Below are 26561 nucleotides of genomic sequence, written 5' to 3'. Positions count from 1 at the left end.
TAATGCTCCTTTCTTCCATCAGTTTATATCATGTTTTATTCTCATGATTATTTAAAAAAATGCAAAACACTGAATGGCAGAAATAATTGAAAGAAGTTCAACCTCAGAATCACGGTAGCATTAACACAACTCTGGTTTTCTTCCTCTTTTTATTTCAGTCCAGTTCCCAAACTGCAATATTTTGTTTTTTACACTCAAGACACAGCCATGCACAATTCAAAGTTCAAAAAGTCTATTGCTTCAACCACAATTAAAAATAGTTTATCCAAAACCTCATTTCCCCGTCACTCATTTGTCCTTTTTCAAAGATGGGGGGGGGGGGGGAAAGGCCTGCTGAGGTATGCCGGATGGATCAGCAGTTTTACAACGCTAGACAATAATAAGAGTAGTAATAATGATAATAATTTAAAAGTAACATTTTTTGTCTTTGTTCCATTCTCTTGATACACATTAATAGAGGAATTTTCACGCCACATGTACAGGTTTACACATTCAGAAGGAAGGAATGTACAGGAGCAACCACAGGAAAAGGGGCACGTCAGCAGTGTCTCTTGTCCCGAAATTCACCTTTGTGCTCATAGTTCAGACCTGTACATGGGGGGGGGCCCCCCGACGTCCCAGGGGCCGGCGGAGCTTACTGTCGGGCCGCCCACACCTACCGCACACACACAGACATACATGTACTAACACTCAGCAGTGGTACTCGGGACAGACTGTGTGGGCCCGCACACAGAGTGCTGCATTCGTCTGCTCTCTGTCCAGATGAAGGAGTTTCTCCGATAAAGCCCAGACAGGAGAGCCGGATCCAGGAGTGCAGAGACGGCGTGTGTGTTCGGTTTTTCTCTTTTTTGATTTTTCAGGGTGCAAAACATATATTGATACATACCATAGAGCAACCTGAATATTGTCATTTTAAGTTACATAATTCTGAAAAAAAAATGGGGAGGGGGGCTGTTCCCATCATATTTACATACATATCCTAACAATCTTAACCTATTTGAAGATGAGTTACAGTGTATAGTTTTGTTTTACATGCATGGATTCTGTTGCATCCTCCTGTCTAACATCCCCCCTTCATCTTCTGTACAGTTGCTGTACATGGAGGTACAATATGACTAAGCAGCTACCCTGCACCTCAAAGTGGACAACACGAGTGAGGCGTCTTCTAGTGCAGATTGAGGTAGCCTCCCTAACACACACAAACGCACACACTCACACAGCGAGGGACGCTACATGGGAAATGCCTGACGAAGCTACCAAATACCAACACAAAGTAGATAACCTCTGTACAGGAATCAGATAATCGGGTATGGAAGGAATGTTAGCAAACAATATGAACCTCTACTACGGGTTTCCTGCTTCCAGTGCTCATTAGGACAAGGTACAATCATAAAATGGCAACTACTCCACTACTTCGCTCAGTGGATAACATTCCCCGCCTCTCTGATCTGCCACGCGCTCCAAAGAGTCACGACAAAACGTACAGATGGTATGACAAAAGACACATGAAGCACCATTAAAGGACGAAAAGGACACTGAAGCATGAATGAGCAGCAGCTTAAATACAAAAGGAGAAGACGGGGGAGGGGGCAGGTGGGCGAGGAGGACAGTTGGTTCCCGGCGTTTTTGTTGGTATTAGATCTAAACATGTAAAGTCACAGTCGCATAATGTGTTCTGCAATGTAAGATGGTAAGACCACAAGACTTGTGCTTCTGGAGAGCAAAGATTGGAGAATTACTTCAATTATCTAAATTTTACATTTCTCTTCATACTTTAAAGTTATTTTAAGTCACCACAAATAATGAATGAATTACAAGATGAAGAAAATGTCTTCCTCCCGCCACATCTTGTTGCAGGTCGTTGTTCTGACTGACCATTTTGGATTGAATATATATTCAGCGTATTTTATGTTTTGTATAATTGTTTTTGTCAATGAGCATCTTTCCTGCTTCAGGTTTGAGGTTACAGGGATGCGTGGGGACAATCTGTGACACTACACCATCAACTCACTGCAGGTTTGCTACTGCTGTAGAAAAACAAAATATTTGAAAGGCTGAGATGTTGTGTGCAAGCTCCTTGAAAAGGACGATCCATCGTTCAATACAGATATTTAGTGAAAACATTTATATTTAGTGTCTGATCTCGTATCTGTCTTTCTTTGTATTTCACACCTAATTGTCAGATGTAATAACAAGAATCAGTTAAGATGGATAGATGTCAGATGTTGTCTAAAGCCGCGTACAGAAAGCCACACACACTGTCTGTCTATGGATAATCCTATTTGAGATGCTTGTACGCAATGAATGCTACAGTTTATGTACGGTGTGCAAACATGTCAGAATTATCTGTTGAAGTTGCAGATGAATTTCTTGCATTAGTAAACAAGCGGACATTGCTTTATAGTCCCTCTTATCATTTCTGCCACATGAAATAAGACTGTTCAGTACACGATGTTTCATTTAAATGTGCGTCAGATCATCTCCATGTCGAAGTGTCTTTACAACTCTTTAAATTGAGATGAAGGTATGTGCAGTATGCATAATTAAATATTTGCACGTTTAATCTACAATCGAGTCACATGTTCTGGTTAATTTAATCCTTTGCGTTGGCAAATTGTGCACCAACAGTGTTTCAATATTTTCAATAATATCCATATCTTGAATAATCAGAACAGTAAATCTGATAAAATGCAGCCAGTTTGTGAGAGAAAATAAGCAAATGAATTGAAGGTAACCTGAACTCCAGTGACTCTACGACAGAGACTGTCTGACAGAAGTTGTCTCAAATGAAATACGGGACTCGTCTCTCTGTGCTGATATGAAGCGGATTTATGAAGGATGTTTAAAGCTGGCATAAGTCATGTGAAATGATTCCTGACGTATTCCCCTGTAGCTGCACCGCCCTACACACAATCACACACATACACATAAATATGCCACCTTGAGATGTGACAATCTGCAGAGGAGTAGCGATGTTTCTCCACGGAGCCATAGTCATGCAGGCAAAGGTTGGGTCCAGAGTCACTCTCTCACATCAGCCACTTCAGGTGCAAGTGTGGCCTGATTGTGCTCCACGGAGGAACTAGAGGAGAGAAAACCAGCCTAAAGCTGGGCAGGGAAGGAATCTCAGGCTCTTTCCTTTTGACAGTCGCTCCTCTTCTCTCCTGAAGTTTCCTCTTGAAAATGTTTCTTGGTTTGAGGAGCGACTGCTGCCGAACAAGACGTATGACACAAAGAGATCTGCACAGTTGGTACACATGCACGCACGCACATACACACACACACACACACACACACACTTGTGATGGACTGCTCTACATGTACAGAGTGCTGGAGAAGTAAACAAGGAGGCAAGGTCTTTTTCAGCAGCATGGGCCGAGAGGCTGCAAGGCCAGATGTCCGTCCTACGTATGAGGCCTGGGGGTCTTTTGTCCTTGTGCTGTCACGGTAAGTCACACAAATCCCCCCCCCCCCCCCCACTCCTTGTGCTGCCACTGTCACGTCACCCACCAGCCAAACACCCAAGCCCCTGCCCCCCATGAACGCGCACATCACAGGCAGGGCTCCAGCCTCGGGTGGGGACAGAGGGCACACACTAGCGACTGCTGTTCTTTATGGCTTCCTTCGCAGCTACAATCAGAGGCGTCAGGCTGGATAGAGGCTTCGCCAGCTTGAGGAAGGAATGCTGCAAGAGGACAGAGATTATATATTAATAAAAATGTAGCTGTGGAGCCAAAGAGTGACGCATGCACATTTATTATTATAAATAGTTGACTTTTATTGTGATTTGCTGACATCTGCAGGACATGAAAGTGTATGCATATGCTTGTACGTTTATTGAGGTTCTAGTCGTGGTTGTACCTGGAGCAGCTCCTTGGCAGAGCCTCTGCGGTCCACATCCATCTCCAGACAGCGGTTGAGGAAGTCTCTGAACACAGATGACAGCCTCTCTGGGTTCTGCAGCTCTGGAGTCCCGTTGGTAGCTATCAGGTAAAGCGCCTGGAGAGATGGAAGAGGTCAAACAGACCATCAAATGAGGGTAACATAGGAAAAAAATCCTGTATGACCACTAGGGGGCCAATTTTGTGTCTTACCCTTAGTGGATTCTCATTCAGGTAGGGCGGTTCTCCCTCCACCATCTCTATTGCCATGATCCCCAGAGACCAGATATCCACTTTTGGGCCATAAGCCTTGCGAGTCACCACCTCGGGCGCCATCCAGTAGGGCGTTCCCACCATCGTGCTGCGCTTGTTCTGCTCTGGAGTGATCTGGGCACAGAAGCCAAAGTCGGCTGCAGAGGAAGACGGAGGGAGAGAGATGCAGTGGTGAGTGTTGTAGTCTTTGTTTGCATTTTGCTTTATCACATTAAATACACAGTTTTACTGTCAACTTACCCCATGTCTTTCATTTATCACAGTGCCATCTCCCTTAAAACACACATCTCAAACACTTCTCTCTCAGAAATGGTGGATTTCTTTACTTTAATTCTACCACACTAATGCCAAATAAACTGTATGTTAGAACAAAAATATGTAGACTTACTGAGCTTGACGGATCCGTCCATACCCAAGAGGATGTTGTCACTTTTTATATCTCTATGGATCACCTGGTTGGAGTGTAGGAAGTCCAGGGCTTGAAGACACTGAAGAGAAAGAGAAAGAAAAAAAGCTTTAGTTCTCATTTTTGTTGAAATGTTTGCATGTGCCCACCTAAATGTCCGGATCAACTTCATGGCCACAGAGGTAATCAGGGGTATTGCTGATGTCTGAACTTGGTTTCTTACCTCTCTGCAGACTGCAGCGATCTGGCCCTCGTCCATGCAGGTCTCCGTCACTACATCTGTCAGCGAGCCACCGGCCAAATACTCCATCACCACCCACAGCTCATCTCCTACTAAGTAACTAAAACAAGCCAGAAGGAAAGATACAGTTTTAGCGTGACATGCAATTCATATTGGGGTTTTACGTTCAGTCGTTGCTTTGACGAATCAATAATCTAGGCGAGATGGCTGACACTTGGCACACGAGGAGAAAATGAGAACAAAAGTTCCCAAGAAGAGGAGCACAAAGCAGCATCTCTACAACTTACATCTCATGATGCAGAGTCAATTACAACACACAGTAGGTGCTCAAGCATGTTACTGCCAGCTGTGAACAACATTTGAAAGGCCGATGTAATGAAATCCGAGCCGAGTGGAGCAGATGCTTAATAATTTGATAGAAAATGAGTGATTGTGTGGTCAAATTCTTTTAAAACAGTAGGTGGCAGTCATGTACCAAATGACAAATGCTGACCACCATTAAAGGGCAAAAAAAAGAGGAAGAAGAAGAAGGGGGATCTAGGAAGAAGGCTCAGAGGATCCTTCAATGTCATTAATGATGACAACAGTCACTGACCTTAAGTTCTGACCACAAAACCAGTTGCTATTGGCAAATGAACATCAAATACATGTAACTGTCTTTAAATAAAGTACTAATAACGGTGTATTATACCTGTTAATGTCTTTTTAGGAGTCGATATGGGTTTGTATGATTTGCTGCTTTTCTCTAATATATATTATATAACAATAAATTAATATATTTAGGTTTTGGACTGCAAGCAATCTGAAGACGTCGCCTGGACTCTGGGAAAATGTGATCTATTCTGAGGCAAAATAACCGAAAAGAGGCCGTGACCTCAGGCTTGTATTCACTGTGTGTGATACATGACCCTGTGTGTGAAAACTGACCTGTCCAGGTAGTTCACAATATTGGAGTTTTTGTTTTCCCTCATCACCAGGATCTCATTGATGATCAGCTCTTTCTTGGGCTGCTGCTGCAGGTTCATTTGCTTGATGGCCACCTGAGAAAACAGACGAGGAGGAATGTGTGGCTCAGCTCAAAGGAAAACCTCAATGGCTTGGTAAGTAAAACATAAATAATACACAATGTGTACTTTGTATTGTACACACTGTAGTTGTATAATCAACTCACCTCTTGGCCAGTTGCTATGTCGATGGCAGTGTACACAGTGCCGGACGCTCTGGTGAAACACAAGATCAAAATCACATTCATTACAATCATAATAAATTATAATGAATGACAATTATAAAAGATTCAAGAGACTTATAGCATATATTTCAACAAAGACCAAGTCTAAGTTGTAAGTTGTCTACATTTGATGCCAGAGTCCTATTTGGCTCTTCATTAATAAACCGTATGTAACAGTGATGAGCACAAAGATCTATAAGAAGTTTATGGTTTCCAATAGGAATGGTAATGCAGCCATTCTGTCCTTATTTGGAAGTGTACTTCCCGATACTAACAACCTTCCGCTGTGAGTTTAGTCTTCTGGTCTTTCCACTTTCTCTGGCCGTGAGCTACACCTGTGTACTGTCAGAAGCTAGTTTATGAATAACAGCGCATAGTTCCTGGTAGTAAAAAGTGAAAGATAGCCCGGCACAGAGTAAATAGAGAGTTATCTCCTGATTAAGATAGGAGCTTCCTGATCAAATATGGAAATAAAGAGCATGTCAGAGCAGATAACAACAACACAGCTTTTGTCTGCAGATTGTGTAAAACACAGAAATACAAGGCGAGAGAGAGAGAGAGAGAGAAATGAGCTAATCTGGCCCTTGGCCATTTCAGGATACACTTCTCATTTCCTCTCTGCTTATTTCTCTCCCAGTCCTTCAGCCCAACCCTCCCTCTGCCTCCGTCTCACTAAAGTGGTCACTACAGCTCCATCTCTCCCGGCGAGACTGACTGCTCCCGACATTGCTCTGTTTGAGTAACCGTGTCGACTAGTTTGTGATCGTGGATGAACTTACCCTTGTCCTATTTTCTCGAAGCGTGTGTACTTCTTTTTGGGATCCCCCACACTCACAATACTCCCTGAGTCAGAGAGAAAGCAGATATATAATGATTGAGCTTGTGTGGGCGCACACATTCGTGAAGGCTTTCGCACAAACAAAACATCAGTGTGAAACGTTTTCTGACCCTTCTGTTGCAGACGTACCCTGCCTTGTAGTGCAGTACATGCATCTCTACTTCACGGTGCATGCTGGTAGTTTGGGCTTAAGTCATATTGCAGAGAGAGGAGCGGTCTAAAGAAAACCACAGCCAAGGACAAAAGGTACTTTGTCCAAATTTGATTACAGTAGTACTGTTCTTTTGCACATTTCTTCTAAATACACAGAATCTGTGCACTTCAAATAATATGTGGAAAACAGCTACTGGAATCCAAATATCCAGCCTGTCTGAATCACTACACAGTGAATTATTGAACACTCAAGTCGTGTCCTCAGTATTGTTTTTGTGTAGATTCCTACAAATTGTGGATGACTACGATTTTATTTTTTAAACTCCACATTTTCATATTTAATTGTTTTTAGGCAAATAAAGAAAAAGAAAATCAAGAGATTTAGGATTTCTACACCAAAACAGTTCCTGGCAGTGTGAAGAAGGCTTTTACAAACATTTACGGAGACAATCCATGTGAACATCTGAACTAACTGTTTTTGTGGCTCATGAAAAGTGTCTGAGGCACGTACTGAGTCTCTCCAGAATTTCCTCATCCGTCATTTTGGACTTCTTCCTCTGACGGTCAGTGTGGCGATACATTGTGTTGGACGTGTTATCCGGCTGGACCTGCGACTCCGGTGGAGTCACCACTTCTTTCACGGGGGTGGGAGGCTTCGGCTCCAAGACAGAGACAGAGCGCGTGTAGATCTGCGAGGAGAAAGGAGTCAAAGACATGCAGAGGGGATTTTGGATTCGCAAGCAGAACGGTTTCACCCATCGCCCAGCGGCGTATTACAAACTCACAGATTTGGTGTGCTCGGGCCGAGGCGCGATAACCGGGGGCAGCTCGTCGTCATCGTCCTCTTCTTCCTCCTCCTCCTCTTCTTCTTCTTCCTCATCCTCCTCTTCTGACACAGGTGGAGCGATCGGGGGCTCTGACGACGATGTTTTGGCACCCTGGAGGGTAGAGATGGAAGTGAGTCTGGATGCATGTGCCATGAAGGAGCGTGGAATGAAAAGAGTATGTGCAGAGCTTCGCATTTATGTATTATAAATACATGTAAACTTTACCACAGTAAACAACCTGCAAACCCCAAACCAACCACGAACAGAGTTTGAGTTTTGGCCAGTTGAGTTTCATAAAGAACATACAAGCTGTGTGTGATGGTGAATTCATTTTTAGATTGTAATCAACCATATCACAGATTCACATCGAATCAACAATTTATTCCAAAGTGGTGACATAAATTGTATATCATAACAACATAAACAAAATACAGTTCATCTGTAGAGATACTTCTGACAGTTTGTGTAAAAAAAACAAATATGATTGGGGTTAAATTGTTGGGAGCAATTGTGTTAATAGTGAAGGGAAGTGTTATGAGTCCAGTGAGAGCTAAAGAGACAAGCATTAACAGAGTGAGGTGCCATCCAGTGCAGTTTATCTCAGTTTACAAGGGGTCGAGTCAGGTGTGATAATGCATTTACTTTATTTAAGTACCAAACTGCTGTATTTCACTGTGCTGGAGGAGAAGACATGCTGCCACATTGCAGTAATGTGCAATATGGTGATGAACCGTAGACATCCTCTTGATACCTTTTAACAAGTCGGATTAATAAGCCTCAGGCATATTTATTATGCCTAATGCTCAGCCTTTATTCCCCCCAGCCAAAAAAAAAAAAACCCTCTGCTAGCCTTGGATCATCTTCCTCTTATGGAGTGGAAACATTTCATCCATTTCCAGTCTCGTCATGCATAAATGAAGCAGTGCCGCTTAGTTCTGGTGATTAAAGGGAAAGGGTTTGGCTGAAGGAAAGTCCCAGTCCTTCATTCAGACATACTGGGCCTCTGACCCGCTCCAAGGAGAGCTGGGCCAAGACTGCAGTGCAGCAATGAGTGTCTAACTGTAAGCAGTGCCATGTGGGTTATTTATTTTAGTTTTGTTTTCTCCCAGAGCCATGCGGTAATGTCTACAATGGTGATGAAGGCATATTATTGGCGATTGTAAAGAATGTGAGCTCATACATGCAGTTTGACAGTCATCACAACCCTTTGTGGCATGCGTCCCTGCCCTGCCATTTCAGAGACGGCCTATTTGAAAAAAGATAAGAGGTGCTCTTGTGGAAGATAACAAACACATCAGTAACATCAAAAAGTAATATACCCCCCCCCAATGATATTTCAGTACAGAGTGATTATGCGTCTGAAATCATATATTTATGTGCGTTTTGCAGTTGGAATAATCAAAGTTAGGAGATCAAATTTAGCTTCAAAGCCAATGCAGAGATACATTATGTGGAAAGTAATATGGAGGAGTTACCTTGTCAAATAATGCGCTGCAGGTTCTAAGGCTGACAGGAGGCCCAGATGACAGCAGTCGGTTCTGAATGTGAAGGTTGAAAATGGATTTACTCAAAACAAACCCAAACAACGTTTAAGGGGGGGGGTACGCTCCTGAGGGACATTAGGTCTGTAAATCGTCCTGATCCCCAGCATGAGGGGACATGATGGAGACAAATAATGCCACCTGAGGACCGTCCTATAGGCAAGCCGAGAACATATTGTCAGATTTCTTGTGTAAAACGTTTTAATCAGCTTTCATTTGATCGCTATATCTTCCACTTCTGTTCCGTACGCTGACGTCACGAAGTTGAATCCCTAATGACAAGGCTCGAGGAAATATTTCCTGGCTGGAGGAAAACAACACACCAGCTCTCAAATATTTACCCGCATTGCAGGTTAGTAGTTGTTGCTGTTCAAAGTAATCTGACAGGGAGCATCAGGTACCGTTCCTCTCTCTAAGGAGAAAGTTGGTCTACAGATCAAATATTAGCACCTCTCCCATAGTTCTGCTTGCCTGAGACAGTGAAGGACCAAACCAATGGTGAAGTCTGCAGCACCGTAGCCAACAGCTGAGTCACCTCTGCAGGCCGAGGACCTCTGCGACAGTCCAAAGGCTGAGATGCTCTCAAACACCTTCACTGGGCTCGCACAACCTTTTAGACTTCCTGCCACACCCGGGTTCCCTTCACTGGCAAAGAGCTCTCTCAAGCAACAGCCCTGCATTAAGGGATCCCATTGTAGTTTGCCTCGGGCAGCGAATCCCACTGAACAGACTTGGTTTTTTCCCACTTCTTCACCCGGCTGAGCGTGTGCAGGCCGAGGCATTCAAAGCATAGATTACTCTGGTCAAAGCCTGGAATGAGGTCACCACAGCGGGAGTCCTTCTAGATGCAGTTGAGCTTTTCAGTGAAGCTTGTCTATCGGTATTTCAAAATCTGGTTGAGTAGATTGGAAAAATAAACAATGAGCAGCGGTGGCTCTCACAGCCGTCAGCGTTTCCACGCAGGAGCTGCAGACTGATTGGCATGTATGAAAAATTCAGGGCATTAGGCCGCATCGTGCGGACAGTAAGCCTCGAGAGGGGAGCGCACACATTTCACCCATTAGAGGCAGAAGTGAGCGGAATAAACGGGCTGCACAGTAACACAGTCTATCACAGAAATTCCCAGATAGAGTTAGTGAGCGTAAAGTGAGGAAGATTCACTGTGGTGTAGTGGGAGAGGCATAATTGCACTGAGGTCCAAGGCGATGAAATAAAGCCATAATGTTACAACTTACCTGCTTTGTTTTATTACATTTTAAGATGTAGATAAATCAGGAGGAAATATATCTTTGAGGTGAGAGATATTCCAATGAAATGTGGCAGAGATTGCTTATGGCTGAACGCCAGAGGTTGATTTGTACTTGTATTATTTTATTATAATAACCAGACAGTCTAGTGAGGTCAATATCTGCAGTGCAGCAATAAAAAACCCTAATGAGGCGGACAGAGGAGCAACCTCTAACAAAAAGAGTTATGTTTTATTACCATGATTCATTTTAAATGCAGCCTTAAATAGCAGGTGGTATTAACTGACATACCTTTTGTTAGATGCTTATTATATGGTGCTTTCTACATTATTAATAATGCATAATTTAGGTTTAAAAGAACTCACCAGAGTGTTTGCTGCTATGTACCCATGTGCCGACTTGTCTGAAACAGAAAGGAACATTGTTAAAATCTTTTGTATTATACATAAGGATAAATATGAAATGTTTTTTGTTATATTGGTGGATGTTATTTCATTCCGTTGGTGTTCTGGTGTTGTTTACCTCCCGAGGTGAAGCTCATGTACTTCTGGTTGTTGACGGTCTCTTTGGAGTCGTAGAACTTCAAGACGTCCAACACGGCCTGCGGGTTCTTCTTCTGCTCCAGCTTGGTGATGTTCGAGGTCTGTAGGAGCCGGGCCCATTGCTCCGGTATACCCTGCACAAAGAGACAGAGGTCTAATGTTCAAGCTTTGTCTTGTTCAAGGAAAACGTGTTGGTTTGTTAATACTCCTTCACTCACAGCCAGAAACAGTAGATGTAGAGCTTCACACACCGACTTTTAGGAGCGTGAATACTGCGGACAAGCGATCACTACAGCTGTCAATCAACCCAAACCTACCGCTATTTAACCCTTAATAATCTTTATAAAGAATGTCATTTGAACATAAACTTGGTGAAGAAAATCTTCTACATTTTCTGAAATGCATTGATTTCGTATTTGGAGAGAAGAATTTGCTTTTGTACTTCTTCTTTATTATAATTCTCAGTTTCCTTGGAGTCACTATCTAATAGCCATATACCAAATGAACCGTAAAGGAATGGTTCGACATTTTCAGAAATAAGCGAATTCGCTCTCTTCTTTAGCTTAGCATAACGTTTTGAAGAGCAGTGGGAAACAGCGAGTCTAACCATTACATGTTGTTTTCACATTTCAGGTCAAACAAACAAGATTCAACATGTTAATTAGTGAGCTTCAGAGATGTTTAAATCTTTTTAACTTAACTATATAGAGCCAAGCTAGTTGTTTCCCACTGCTACTGGTTTTAATGCTAAGCTAAGCTAACTGGCTGCTGGCTGTAGCTTCATATTTAATGGACATATATGAGAGTAGTGCGGAGCTTCTCATCTAACTCTAAAAAAGTGGATTAACCAAAGTGTCAAACTAATCTTTTTTTAAGGCATTTCCACATTTGTTTTGCATGTTTTAATGGTGGACTGTACACATTTTACAGGAGCTGCATGTAGGTTTCATTCATTCCATCTTTGTAAACTTGTGGATATTTTAAAGCAACCGTTGAAAGAAATAGTCTAACTGTTCTATGGAAGCTGAAAAAAGATTATTCTTGGAGGGGGGGGATCAAGGAGCAAATCAACAGTATCCTTTCCCAGAAAACCATGACAGAAGTGAAATCAAAGTGATTTGGTTTAAAACATAATGAGGGTCTGTGTGTGTCATAAGCTCGCAGCTTATCAAATGAACAAGGAGCTACTTGTTACTGATGTCATGGACTGAGTGCTGGACATCAGGAAGTCAAATAGACCAGAACACATGCATTATTCATGAGTGTAAAAGTGCTTTTAAGTCTTAGATTGCTCATCAGTTATTTTATCTCAAAATAATTATTCCTTTCAGTAGTAAACTAGTCCTGGTATTGTGAAACCATTTCAGATTCATGTTTTACATGTTACGGTTCCATTATAACGCTAACGGGCATGTTTTCAATTGCAAAATTAAAAGAATTAACAGTAAGTAAATCAACAGAAACATCAGTTTATGTAGCAGAGGATCACCTCCAGGATAAATGATTACCATGAAGAAGATGTGCAAAACAATATCATGAACACTTATACAATATAATGCAATACATTACAACAACTTCCCCTCCAGTCTGTAGTAGAATATACGTAATACAATATAATGAGTGCTGAATAAACATCTCTGTGGAAACAAAAGGTGAACATTAACAGCTTTATAAGCTTTATTTTTGGGGCTATAACAATGAACTAGATCACGTCAAACGGATGAATTTAGTGTCTAAGTGTAATAGTCCAAATATATTATATCTACAGTTGTTGGGGTTTAGTATAAAGTAGATGTTCTCAATTGTTTTTCAGCCAAGGAGCCCCTCATGTATGTTTCTCTGGATAAGACTATTTTTTTAGTAGTTACTTAGTTATGATACATTCTTACACAAGATAAAGGTATTAGAAAGATATTAGACATGTATTAAAAATATGTTTAGATTCTAAGAGTTAAAGATTGGTTAGATTAGAATGTGATCTATGAACTACGGACTTCCCTTTGAGAATCACAAGAAAATGAAAAAACTGAATGAAATAAATAAATTCTGAAATTCAGTGTTAAATGACTTAAACTGTGTCATGTAATTATATATCTTGGTTTGTGTAAGAATAAAATGTCTCCTGCTAAGAGAAACTGCAGCTAAAAGAAGCATTGCAGGATTCCGGTGCAGGTTTAGCCTGATAGGGGAGGTATAATGAGGTATAATGAGGTATAGTGAAGTATAGTGATTGTCATTCAAGTCACTTGTATTACCAACTTTATGTGAAGGAAAAGATATCATTTAGTTGACTCTGTCTCCTCAGAGAATTGTGATTATATGAACGCTTGCCTGGGACTCTGTTTTCAGAAGGGAGGATGATTTTAGAAGCACATTAGTGTTTATACGCCTGATTATCAGGTGAAACAAATACTCACTGTGAATTCTCCTGTTATGGCATCAAAGCCGACATGAATGGTGTGTTCAAAGTCTGAAGGTAGGGATATCTCAGGACGTTCCTTCTCCTTCTTCTTGTTTGCTACAGGAGAAGAACAAGAAATGGTCACAGGCTGATTTCTAGTATTTCTATACACACAGGTAAAATACATGGGGGTGACGTGTTGGGGGGGAGGATACTCACTCTTGTCTCCCCCGGGGAAGATGGAGCGCAGGCGGACTTTCTTGTTTTTCTCATCGGGAGCCATTGGAAGCGGTTTAGAGGCGAGATTCAGTGATGAAGAGTCTCGGGAACTACTGTTCATTCTCAAGGGGGGGGCTGGTGGTTTCTCTTCAATATCAACACTATCAGACATCTTTAGCAGCACTCACAATGTCCTGTGAGAGAGAGGAGGAGGAGGTCAGTATTTAAACAAATCTGGGTATAGATGGACCAAACATGAGTCATGACAACCTTGAATTTTGACTAGTAGTACTTCTTGCATAGCAAGTGTAAAGAAAGACCACATCGAGGGACTAAATGTTTTTGTCAATATCAATTCATTTCAATGTGGCTTTATTGGCATGAATGTTTCAGAAAAACAATGTTGCCAAAGCATCAAAATAAAGAAGTACGCACTAATATTAATATGAATATTAACGTTAACACAACATTACGATTATATTAATGATATACAGCCTATTAACAAATACGTGTTTTTCTTCTATGTGTGTGTCAGTGAGTGTCAAGTAATGGCGCTTTTTGCTTTATGGCAATGGAGAGTACACGCTATCATCTTTCTTTGGTTGGATGCATATTCTATAAAAAAATGGTAGAAAATAGTGAGAAACATCAGAATCGGAGCATAATGTTAAGTTTTTGTACTTTTTATGTTTGTTTGTTTTGTTTCACTTCTTCATATCTTTCATGTTTAGTGCTTCTTGCTTTGTTTTGTTACCATCCTCTCGTTTCACTTCACTTCCAGCCTTTGAGTGTTTTCCCACCAGCTTTGATTGTCTGCCCCGCCCTGATTAGTTTCACCTGTGTCTCATTAGTCCTGCAGTCGGCTCACCTGTTCTCACTTCCACAATCAGTCATTAGCTACATATGGGAGTTCCTTTTTTCTTTGCTAGTTTATCCTAGTCCTGGTGTTCAGAGTATCAATTTTTCCTAGTGAATTGACTTCCTGGATTTTCCTGTTACCTGCCTGTCGGACCTACTGCTTCATTGGGACTTCAAAGCTTTTTCTTTAACAAATCACTGAAATCATTCGGCTGCCTCCTCTGCATCTTGGCATCTTACCAACCATGACAAACAAAAATATATAAAATCTAATATTCTGCAAAAGAAAAGCAGCTTAATTCATGTTAGAAAAGCTGGGACCAGTGACTTTTCTTTACACCATTAGCAAAATTGAGGATAGCTATTATTTCAGCATAGCGATCACACTTTTTTACATGTGAATCAAAAGTCATCTTCTTCATGAAAGTCTGACATTAATTAGTTTTGTACACAGAGTACTAGTATGTGGGCTCGTAGGGGAAGTGATGTACAGTAGGAGTTGCAGTATTTCTTGTCTCTGGTTTGTGAAGCAGCAGAACTGGGGTACTATGAATGTGACAAAGCCATTTCAAGACGTGTTGGCTTCATTCAGTCACATCAAACGCTTCCAGAAGACTCCGAGTTACAGTTTCGATGTATTGTATTTTTAGAGCTTTGGCCTATTTTACCATTGTAACATGAGGAATCCTGTTCCTGCGACACCGGCTGCAGGTCTGACAGATTCTCTGCTAACGCATCTGATACTTTTGTACAGCAGACTTGGATATTATTTAGATTTTCTATTTGAATGGAGGCTGTTTAGGGTCTGATGTCCAGTGACTCTCTTCAGCTGTGAAAACACCAGGAGTTTGTTCTGAGAGTAAACGCTCCCATCACTCCTCTTCCATCCCGCTACCATCTTAAACTCCCTTCACTGCCTTACCCCGAGGCCAAGCCCATCATGTGATGTGCAGCGCGACCGTCCCAGAAAGCCGGCCATCCAGGCCGCCCCCTTAGTGGAGACCTACATAAGCAAACAAAGGCCCCTCCCCGGCTCTCACACAGGGCTCACTGCCTCAGACGCACCACACATGTGTTCACGGAGGCCTTCACAATTTTATGTAAGCATCGTCCTGCTCAGGACACAATCCGGATGGTTACACCCTAACTTCCCAGATGCATGAATGAAGAAATGAGATGAGTGGAAAAATGTAATATTGATTGTAAGAAGCCATGATTTAATCAGTCTACAGTAACAACGCTATTGCATAAGACACTCATTTTCTTTTGAAACACATTTGTCAGAAATGTGTCATTTCCTGTTTGGACAGGACAACAAGAATTTTTATTACGAATAATTGTTGGAAATTTAATTTAAGTCCAGACTTGATAGAAGTTTAACTGATAAAATGTCAGGACATTTAACCTAGATCATTTATTTATTTATTAGCTACTGGATAACTACAAGTTTAAATACATTTTTATCTCCATAAGAGCAGAACAGTTTCTCATCTCATATTTTCCCCTCAAATAACATTAACAATTAAGGTGTAATTAAACTGATTATGTTTTATTCATAAAGACTAGACTACAAAATATCTGCCAATACCTATGCAGAAACGATCAAACATTGGTCTGAGATAAAAGACGACCGACTCTATCGTCTTGTTTCCTAATAAACTGGACAGTGTTTTTTTTTTGTTCCCCTCTGCTGCTGTGTGATGAGAATAACAATCTGGTTTCACTTGGCAAGAGAATGTAACACAGAAACCGCAAAGACGTCATTTCAACTGGATATCTGCAGAAAATCACTTGGTACATAGCAGCCCAAGATGAACGTTCACGCAACAAATGGGGGACGCATGTTATACACCGAACAAGTGATTGCATCAATTGAACCTGTGACCCTGGATGGGTTCATGAGAAGGTGACTCACTCCTGACAGATTAACAACACTAATAAAATCACATGTTGATTCATCTTGGCTGGGGGGGCACACACTATTTCTCAATAAGCAGACAGCTAACGAGAAACACGGTTATGACCTTAATGTGCTTTTGGATTAGGATTATTTCCAGAGTCTCGCAAGAGATGCTGGTGGTTTTCTACCGTGTTGGGTGACTTCCAGGTGAGAGTCCGGACAACGGCAGCAAACAGGTTCTCTCAGGTTGGAGGTTAGGCGTGTCACTAACAACAAAACCCAGTTACACTCTGCCCTTTACAAAGAAGCGTCTCAATGCTGACGGGGAGCAACGGGGAGCTGCTGACAACATGGCTGTCACAACAAAACACCAAAAAAAAGCTACAAGAAGGTACCATGGCAATAAATAAGACCTGTGGAAGCCCGATAGACGGTATGTGACACATGAACCCAAATTTAAGGTTAAAAGGATCGTAGGGAATATTGGCTACAAGGCAAAATTACATATACACATATAAATGTGTTTTGCCTGTTCAGACTAATGCAGCTGTGACTGATGCCTCTGTTAATCCATTGACATAATCTTTTGAACACATTCTTGCCAGCTACAGTATGTCACACAGCGGTCATATAGTCATGCACAGATGTGGATTCAATAACGAGCACATGGCAAGACCTAAAAACAGCAACTAGGATCTACTCAATCAGGTTACTGTCCAGTCAGCAAATACAGAGAGAGAAAAAAAAAATGGCAGCAACATCAAATAATGACGAGGTTCTGAACCATTTAAATATAAAAATTGATAATTTCTTGAGGTTTATTGGGTGAATCTTATACTGTGCTACTTTACTTCACCGACACTCGTGTTCTCCTCTGGCACACTTGCATAAAAAAAAAGTGAAGATGAAGCTCATGCTCATCAATATGATAATTTCAGACACAACTGCCATTGGAGAGCAGCGTGGATGAATTATAGCAGCAGGAAACCACAAATAACCAAAATTATTTTACTTGGGACACAAACTAACTATTTGTCTAATCACCTGTACCAGCTCTGCGGAGCAGTCAGATAGCTGAAGACTGCAGCTTCACGGAGGCCCAGACATTACTTGATTCTTCCCTCACATAAAACAATTACCTATTTACTGTGCAGACTGACTGACAGGCAGTCAGTGAGTGCACTGTGCCTGAAACAAGCAGCTCCTATTTCTGAAACACACATAGGCTTGTCTCTCAACATGATGAATCAACTGAGGCTCAACTTCAGCAGACAAGGAAGCAAAGATCAGCAAGAGACCAATCGCTGTCATAAAGGCAGCTGTCACACTGATCCCAAATATGCAAATTTGTCTGAAATTTACAACCACACCTCCTGCTGCTTGGCTTGCTTGGGTAGGATGTGACGTTTTGACAGCAGTATACCGTATGAACGCACGAGAGCCTTTAAAAAACACACACGCACAGGACGACCACAGACACACCGGCTCAACTCAGATATTACTGAGGATGTTTTCACATTTCTCTTCCATAAAATATTAATCTATCCATGAAGAGCAGACATTTTCTCTGCTCTTTTCAAACATTAATGCAGAATTTGAATGGCTAACACGGGGAGAGGCTCTAATCTTGAGCCCATGGCGGCCCAGTAATGGCCCCGCAGTGGGGGAGGGCTCCATAAGCCCGGCTCTTCGTGCCCCTGATTAGGACACGCTCTCTGTTTGACTTGGCTTCGGCTGGGCTTCTTTTGAAGGATGCTGATTACTTGGATGGGACGGACAGCTAGAGGACATTCAAAGGATAAGGAGGGAGGGATGATAGAGCTGCAGTTTAGTATTGTTATCGCCTTCATCTTGGTGCTTACAGTTCTTGTACTGGCCTCCGCTCCAGAAAAGTTGGCCCATTCTCCTGTTAGCAAGAGCAAAGAGTGACGAGACCAGTTCACTTGTCAGGCTTCACATAACACGGACCCTTCATCCAGACATCAGAGGCCGACGACACACAGATGTCAACACGCACAAATGCTCCTCTCTCACATGGTCGGCCTCTCAAGGTCAGAATTTAACACAGTCACAGTCCAGATGCCCCCCCCCCCCCCCCCCCCTTTTTAATTTCAAGGGAAGGTTGAGTTGGGAGGAGTTTGGCATTGTAGTTCAATTCTCTAGAAATTATGGTCACAAGATCAAAATCTCATGTGGTGAAACGAGGAAATCACCTAATCTAATCTCACTTTTATTTGTTTATTTATAGTTCATAGAAAAATGTAACATAAGGCAAAATGCTTTTTACTTAAGAACATAATGTTATGTGACTGGGCCTCATAGATATTATGTTAATAAATATACCTTTTTCATGGAGATTCATCACTTCTACAGGATTTTGACTTCAGTGTCTCTGGGCCTTGTGTTCACATGGTGTGTACCAGAGTTTGAACTTTAAAGGGACGGTTCACTCCAAAATCAAATTGCCCTCATTTGTAGCGCTATTTATCAATCTAGATTATTTTGGTGTAATTTGCCTAGTTTTGGAGAATATAATACAGATCTTATTGTGAGCAGTTTCATGCCGGAACTATGGCTGAAAGATAGTTCAACTAGAGTAGTTAAAGTAGTAGTTTTACATTTCAGAGAAACACCTATTTGCTGTCTTGCCCAGTTAGATGAGAAAATTGATACCACGCGTATGATGGTAAATATTAGCTTCGCATAAAGACCAGAAACCCCTTGCCTGGCTCTCTCTAAAGGTAACTACATCCACCTACCATCACCTCTCAAGCTCACTTATTAACACGTTATATCTTGTTTGTTGTCAGACTCAGTAGATTAGGGACTAAAGTGACATAAAAGCATCACACACACAACAAACATTGAACGTGGAATCTCCAAAACATAAATATACAGCTGGCTACTGTTGCACACAATTGATATAAAAATGTTTGACATGTCATCTTTTGTCTGATGAGGCTCCACCTCTCTGGTTTGGTCCCCCTGCAGCAAAACTCTGCTTTGCATACAGCTGCCAATGTTTGGTTCACGAAAGGGACGAGTCACAGCAAATCTCATCAGTCTGCTTACAACAGGTGGCAGGTGAGACAACGGAGCATGAATCTTGTCGAGTTCACTTTCAGTTGCTGTCTCCTATTTCACGGAGAGAGTTTGATTGTGGAAAGATTTTTTGAGCAAACATCTTTATTCAGGGTAACAACAAATATAAACTCAGAAACATATTAATGATGCTTGATGAAAGCTTTATTACATTTTCATTATTCATTCAATGGTTTTCACCTTTTCATAAAGTGTTTTTTCTCATTGTTTGTCTATTACTGAACTTTTTCTTTCATTACTGAACACAAAAATTGAAATCAAACTTTTCTTCTAACTTCTATTTTTAGCTGATACACGTGCCTTGGGAGACAGCCAACTGTTGATCATGAATATCTTTTAATCGTGTTGGGATAAAAGGCTTATACCCGTTCATAATATGCTAACTAGAGCATGATCACACAATATCAAAACCTAAATGGATGCGATAGTTCATCTGTGTCCCTTCACACTGACCTCCCACATTACACCCTCAGAGAAACACGTAGACCCTTTCAAGATTATTTTCACTAAAACGGAAACATGATAACACTTCAGTGCATGAACATCTCTAATCTGTAAACTTGATCTATTATTAGCCACCAGCCACATCAGCAGCTAATGAGATTGAAAAAACCACGACGATAGAAACCTCACACAAATTACTCTCAAAACATTACCACATCATCGGACTTACTTAACGTTACTGGTGTTCAAAACAAAGCAGAAAACAAACAAACAGGAGATCCATTTATTCACCACAAGCCTCAATCCACCATGACTCTGGTTCCAGGCTTATTCTTCCATAACTCCCCTGCTGGAGAAGCTTGTGAGCTTGTTGTCATTTAATATTTAGTTTGGGTGAAACCGCCCTTGTGCTGCTCTCTCTCTTACAGCCCCAACATGCATGTGTGTGCACAGTTAGACTCCCCGTCATGCTAGTTTCCTCATTTTCATCAGCTTTTTGTATCAACATCTCAAAACAATCGTTTTGGTATGTGCTTTCTGGGGTAATTTAATTAGCTGTGTGCACACTTCCTTTTTTTTTGCACAATCTAAACGACATTAGATTAAAAGCGTGAAATAAAACTATTGAACAGTGCAGCTGACAAAACCGCCGTGCATCGTGTTGTGACAGTCTGAGCTGCTGGGAGGAGTTACCGGTAGAATAAAAGTCTTTAAAGTGAGGCAGTTTATTTTGTCAGGTGGGAAACATCTATGAAAATGGACTGCCAGTAGTTTTTTTGAGGCAGCCATCTTGGCCAGGACTGAGGATTATCCTGGCTAAATAAAGATTAAGTAAAATATGGTAGCTCATTCTGTCAAGTAGACAAAAGCTATTAAAAACGTAGCTACCTTATTTACACAACTGGCTGTCTGTTTAGAGAGATTATTCCTTCCTGACAGAATTATATTCAAAGCACATTCCTATAACTTTTGGCTTTCTCTGATTGACATTTCCTGCCTGACGGAGCCAATTTATCATATAAGTACCTTTTATGACAGCTTCTCTATTCTCCCTGACAGAACGACCGGTTCCTCACTTGACAGAATGCTTTATTTTCAATCATACTCGATAGTCCATCGAGAAATATAAAGTATTTTTGCAGACATTGTACTTATGAATTGGCATGCGTTCAGGTCCACAGTAAGGACACAAGATGGATGCTTTATATCAGCAACTCAAAAGCTTGGACATTTTATATATATATATATATATATATATATATATATATGGCATTATGTCTTTTATTTGACAGTTGGTCGAGGAGACTTGCAGGTGACAGCAGGATAATCAAACAAGACATCGCAGTCATAAATCACGTGTCTTGGACCGCTAGGCCGCAGGGATGCCCAAAACTTTGAATACTTTGAAATTCCAACTAACCCTCCTAGCTATGCCCCATGTTGATGGCTCAAACCATGAACACATGAATGGGATGAATACTCTGACAGTAAAGAACGATACAACATATCAGTTTTCAAGATGACGAGCAAGAGACGCCAACGGTTCCCCGTGTGTGACTCGACCGTCCTTCAAACTGACACTTTCTCACTGTCAGCGTCTATGAATTTCAGATATACTGCAGAATGTAATTTCAGCAGAAGTGGTTTCTACATCCCTCAAGTCGCCATCACATCTCTCCTTGAACTTGAAAAAGCATTCAAGCAATCAAGACCAAAGCCTACTAGGTTTGGTCTAATGTGATCAAAAACACTGTCTTTGCTCCTTCACTGTAACTAGTCAGTCTTCAATCAAACGGTACTCGATGATTTCAGTTACATTAACTTTGTGCCTGACAAATATGTGAGCACCAAGCATAGGTAATGCTCTATTTCACGCTTTAAGCTACAAAAGTGTGTTGTTGTTGTGGTTTTGCATTAGTGTGCATGCATGGGTGGGCCTGTCTGAGTGCCAGCTGGAGGCAGAGAGGGGAGTGGATTCCCTCCTGCAAAGCCAGTTGGTGCACCTGCTCTGAGTCCCATTGAAAGGGTTAAAATGCACATTGTAAGAGAACATGGGGGGAGAAAACAGTGTATATGTGCATGCTGTCACTCTATGTATCGTGTGCATGTATGCGAGGTCAGTGAACATATTGTTTTGAGATTAGGTGTAATATCCTCCTCTGTGTCTCTATATCTATAGACCTTTCGCTCGGTATCATGTTCCACAACTTTACACTGCTCATCATATGGTCCAGCTGTTGTGTCATCGCTACAACTAGACAAACGCATATAGCTGAGGTATGATTTTGCAGAGACTAACACGGGAGTAACATTTGTGTCAACAAGAGACTCGACTGAGAGGTAGCGTGCTGCCACACATCTCAGGAGATGCAGCGTGTTTAGAACAATCGCAGCAATTCTTCTTATAGTCAATTTTTGAACCACATCTAAGTCATCCGCAGTCTTTCCATTCTGCCTCAGACCCCTTCTGCAACTCTCGGCAAACTTGACCCCAGTGAAACTTGTTAATCTCTTAAACCCCCCTGAACTCCTTTCCTCCTCTGCAACATTTCACCCTTTTTCTTCTCTCCGGTCTCCCTCCATCTGGAACGTCTCCCTCACCCCCCCATTGCATCATCTTACTGTAAAAGGCTTGAACACCTCTCACTTCCAGCAATCACGAATCCTCCCAAGACGTCGCTCTGACCATCTCGAGGCCACATTTGCAGTTTGTGTTTGATATGTCGGAAACGGTACAAGTCACAGAAGGACTGTCTTTGTCACAAAGTGCACAGAGGGACACATAAAGACACAAACACACACACACACACACACACACACACACATTCTAAGTAGCAACAGACATCAAGTAGGGAGATTACGAAAGGAGCAGTGTCAATGTGTCAGTGTGTGAGTGTTTCCTCTGTCTCTCTCCATCCATCTCTCTCACTTACCCCCCCCCCCCCCCCTCCCCTTTCCAAGACAAAATGGCCAGATGGCTTCCAATCCTACATGCTAATCCACAACACACAGGCTGCAGCTCTGACACACCTACCACAAGACTACTGCTCAGCTTTAGTGGGCTATGCCCTTAAAATGCACACAAACACCCCACATGAGGCCACTACACACTCATAAACTGTCAACAAGAGTCCCAAACGGTAACTGCACTGAACAATAGCAGCATAACTCATCCAGACTAAGTCCTCAACAGATGGAGGCCCCACTTGTATGCGTTGTGTGTCCCACTATCGTATTTCAGGCAGCCCAGCTAGCAGGCGACACGCCAAGACGAAGGTTTGTGTGTCGACTGCTTTTGTTAGCCGAGGTGAGGTAAGAGAAGCTGTGTGTGTTGGGTTACACTGGCCAGTGGAAAACTAGGGGAAGCCCAGGACTGCACACTAATAGCCACAGAGACACATGAAATGGTTCACCAATAAAAGTTCTGATGTGTCTATGATCGTGTTAAATAAAGGTGCTGGACATTTTATGCTTATATGTGGTGGCAGGTTAGATGTTTTTTATTTTGTTCACTCAGGTCTGGACAGATGATAATATTAAAAACATGAAAATAACAAAGGAAACATCTAGTACATTTATCCAAGTAGGCAAAGAGATAATGAGGTCCTGGTACGTAGCATAGCACAAAATACCTGCCTGACAAGTGAAGATAGAATAAAATTATTCAAGTAAAATGTTATTTCTTTTGTCAAGCTGGAAAAGACATCATTGATTACAGTGGCGTACAAAAATACTTTTAAAGATACAGTAAATAACAATCCATGTGTGGATTTAGTTAATGGTTTTCTCTCCATCTACATGTTCTCCATGTCCTTCAATCTTGAAATGTATTTAGAACTCTAGGTGTTTCACAGGTATTATATTATTAATAAATTAGGGACGCACCGATTCGCCTTTTTAAAAAAACACTGGGTTTTTGGTATCGTCCAATATCGAGTTCCAATCCGATGCCAGTGTTTTTAATCAATAAGCTGTATTTCTCACTGTGAAGAAGTGAGTGGGATCATTCTTTAATATCTACATCCGGCTTGACTTAAACATCACTTTCTTGACTTTATAAAACTAAATGTAGCCAATAAATACATGTACTGAATTGTTATTAATTGAAATAATTGTGTCTGATACCAGATCCAGCTATTTGAGTCCGTACCGGTCTGATATCTGATATCAGTATCGGTGCATTTCTAATAATAATTATAAAAAAAGTAGTAGTTCTGGTTATGCAAGTTGATAAGGGTCAGTTGTGAAAACATTTGCATGAAAAGCCGAGCCACTATAAGCTTCAATTTTGCCTCCACAATTGCTGTTTACACTATAAACACTCTGCTTTAGGGAGCAGTTCTACTGTTATTTTTAGTATTACAGAGCGCACATGCAGATTCTTTGCGGACATAACATTTTCATGAGGTGCCTGTAACCTACACAGAGACAAAGGCCTCTGTGAATACTTTAAATGATGGTACGCCGCTCTACCCAGACCCACATACACAAAACAGAGCCATTAATCCGTTTATCTGTAACAGACCTGTGTAGATAAAGGTGTGATGAATACATAATGCTTGTGTTGCACAGTGTCTGAGACACCAGAGCAACGATTTCACAGATCACTTGAACACCAGGGATGTATAAATACCAAACACTCTAATAGTATATCTTGTCTCTGACACTGCATTAGATCACCACTGTGGGCCTGGTGTCTTCTGCCAAGCCCAGTGCTGTGTAAAGTGTTATTAAAATATGTCATGCACTGACAAAATTCCCCAATTATACTCCAAAGAAACAACAGTTTAGATCCTCAAATGATGTTTTTGAACTGAGAAAAAATGACAAAAGGAGGGGCCATCATGTTGGTGGTTAGGGACACTTGATATTTCCATCCAAAAGGAGAGAGCAGTGGACACAATACAAACTCTTGAGGGAACGCAGTGAAATGAGTGTAGTCATGGTGTCTGGACAGATTAGTGGTGAATGGAAGGGCACGTATCACATCTATATCAATATAACAGGCCAATGTTCAAAGGGGAGCAGCACCTTCAGCATCCCATCCCCCAATTCCCCTCTCATCTCAGCCTCCCTCGATCACTGACATGACTCTCTTATATCCCTCCGTCACGCGACAGCCAGACAACAGGTCTCCCATCAGGCCCCTGCCTCTCACAAACCTGGAGGATGACTGCGCCCCCCCTCCCCTCGGAGATGAATCCTCCCTCCACATAAGCTCTGAAGCCCCGATCTAAATGAGCAGAAGTGACGGGGGAGACACACGTTCACCACTGCGGCCGACCCTTCCTTCAGTCCTCCACATCCACCGATGGCTGTGGAAGAATCTGAGGCAGTATGTAGCTCAGCTTTCATAGGACCGGCCCCAGCCCCCACTCCGCTCCCCAAATGAAGTCAGGTGACCAGATGTTGTATATCTCCCTGTCACTACAGCCGCCATGAAACTGCTACACACACACACACACACACACACACACACACACACACACACACACACACACACATCCATGTTAAAACCTGGAGACAGCGGCACATCTCTGCTTGTGTGTGTGTGGTCACTGAATGACTTAAATAAATTAAATAAAAGACATTTCTTCATGAAACCCTCCCTAGTAAGGCCATAGATGAGGCAGTGCAGAGATAACAAAAGAGCATCCATCAGCATGTTAACCATCCATCACCCCCCCCCCCCCCCCAATCCACAGCATACACAGCTCTGATCCATCCGTTAGCCTCTGGTCTACAGACCCAAAATAGCATCGCTTCTTTTTTGTTCCAGTGTTGCCACTGCAGCTGCTGCATTTCTCCACGACTGACGTGCACGCACACACACACACACACACACACACACACACACACACACACACACACACACACACACACACACACACACACACACACACCGAAGGCCTGCACAAGCACCACCATTGATTCTAACACCTCCCCATCAATAGAGATGCTATTTGCGAGGCACAAGGGAGTGCACACAGAGATGATGTGATGCAGAAGAGAGGAGGGGGGGGAGGGGGAGGGGGGGGGGGGGGGGGGGTATAGGATCACACAAATACATCTCCAGCTCATCTGATGCATGCATCCATTTCCATCTCGCCCTCACGGACACAGACTGCTGATGAAACAGCTGCCTTCTTAGCAGGGCAGAAAGGAGGCAGGAAAAAAAAAAGAGGCTACAAAGCACCCCTACATACACAGCCTCCCCCTCCTCTCCTCTCCTCTCCTCTCCTCCCTCCTCCCCTCCACATCCCGTATTGCCATACACAGAGAGGGAATTACCTGAAATATGTCTTCACATTCTCTTGGTCAGTGGTTCGCCGTGGAGCCCGCAGCTCTGGTAGATTCATCGTCAGCCGCACAGTCCTACTGACAGTTTAAAGGCAGGATTGCCATTCTCTCGTCAGACCAGTTCCTGACCCTAAAAAAAAAGAAGCAAGCTTGTTCGGCA

The 26561-nt window shown here is 42.1% G+C and overlaps 1 protein-coding gene across 2 annotated transcripts; it reads right to left on the bottom strand.

Annotated features, from left to right (window-relative positions):
- Nucleotides 1-132: 132 nt before the first annotated feature.
- Nucleotides 133-26561, bottom strand: LOC142960366 (serine/threonine-protein kinase PAK 3-like). 2 transcript variants are annotated; one of them, XM_076102177.1, is made up of 17 exons: nt 26393-26561; nt 13798-13991; nt 13595-13695; nt 11158-11311; nt 11001-11038; nt 9323-9385; nt 9028-9093; nt 7806-7958; nt 7532-7709; nt 6809-6872; nt 5973-6021; nt 5729-5841; nt 4784-4901; nt 4543-4642; nt 4095-4291; nt 3862-3999; nt 133-3685 (listed from the first exon to the last, which is right to left on the bottom strand). In XM_076102177.1, exons 2-17 carry the CDS (start codon nt 13967-13969, stop codon nt 3596-3598), a joined length of 1794 nt encoding a protein of 597 aa, XP_075958292.1. In that variant the 5' UTR covers nt 13970-13991; nt 26393-26561; the 3' UTR covers nt 133-3595. The 2 variants fall into 2 exon arrangements, with proteins under 2 accessions (XP_075958292.1, XP_075958293.1); XM_076102178.1 differs by lacking the exon at nt 9028-9093.

Source organism: Anarhichas minor, unplaced genomic scaffold (assembly GCF_050575085.1).
Source record: "Anarhichas minor isolate MPS153535 unplaced genomic scaffold, ASM5057508v1 ptg000027l, whole genome shotgun sequence".
NCBI lineage: Eukaryota > Metazoa > Chordata > Actinopteri > Perciformes > Anarhichadidae > Anarhichas > Anarhichas minor.
This window is presented reverse-complemented; position numbering and strand designations above follow the sequence as displayed.

Coding starts and splice junctions, on each gene's coding strand:
- LOC142960366 (XM_076102177.1), bottom strand. CDS start 13,969: ATGTCTGATAGTGTTGATATTGAAGAGAAACCACCAGCCCCCCCCTTG. Junction 9,094..9,322: donor GCAGCGCATTATTTGACAAG/GTAACTCCTCCA, acceptor TTTTTCAAATAG/GCCGTCTCTGAAATGGCAGG. Junction 4,292..4,542: donor GGACGGATCCGTCAAGCTCA/GTAAGTCTACAT, acceptor CTTCCTCTGCAG/CCGACTTTGGCTTCTGTGCC.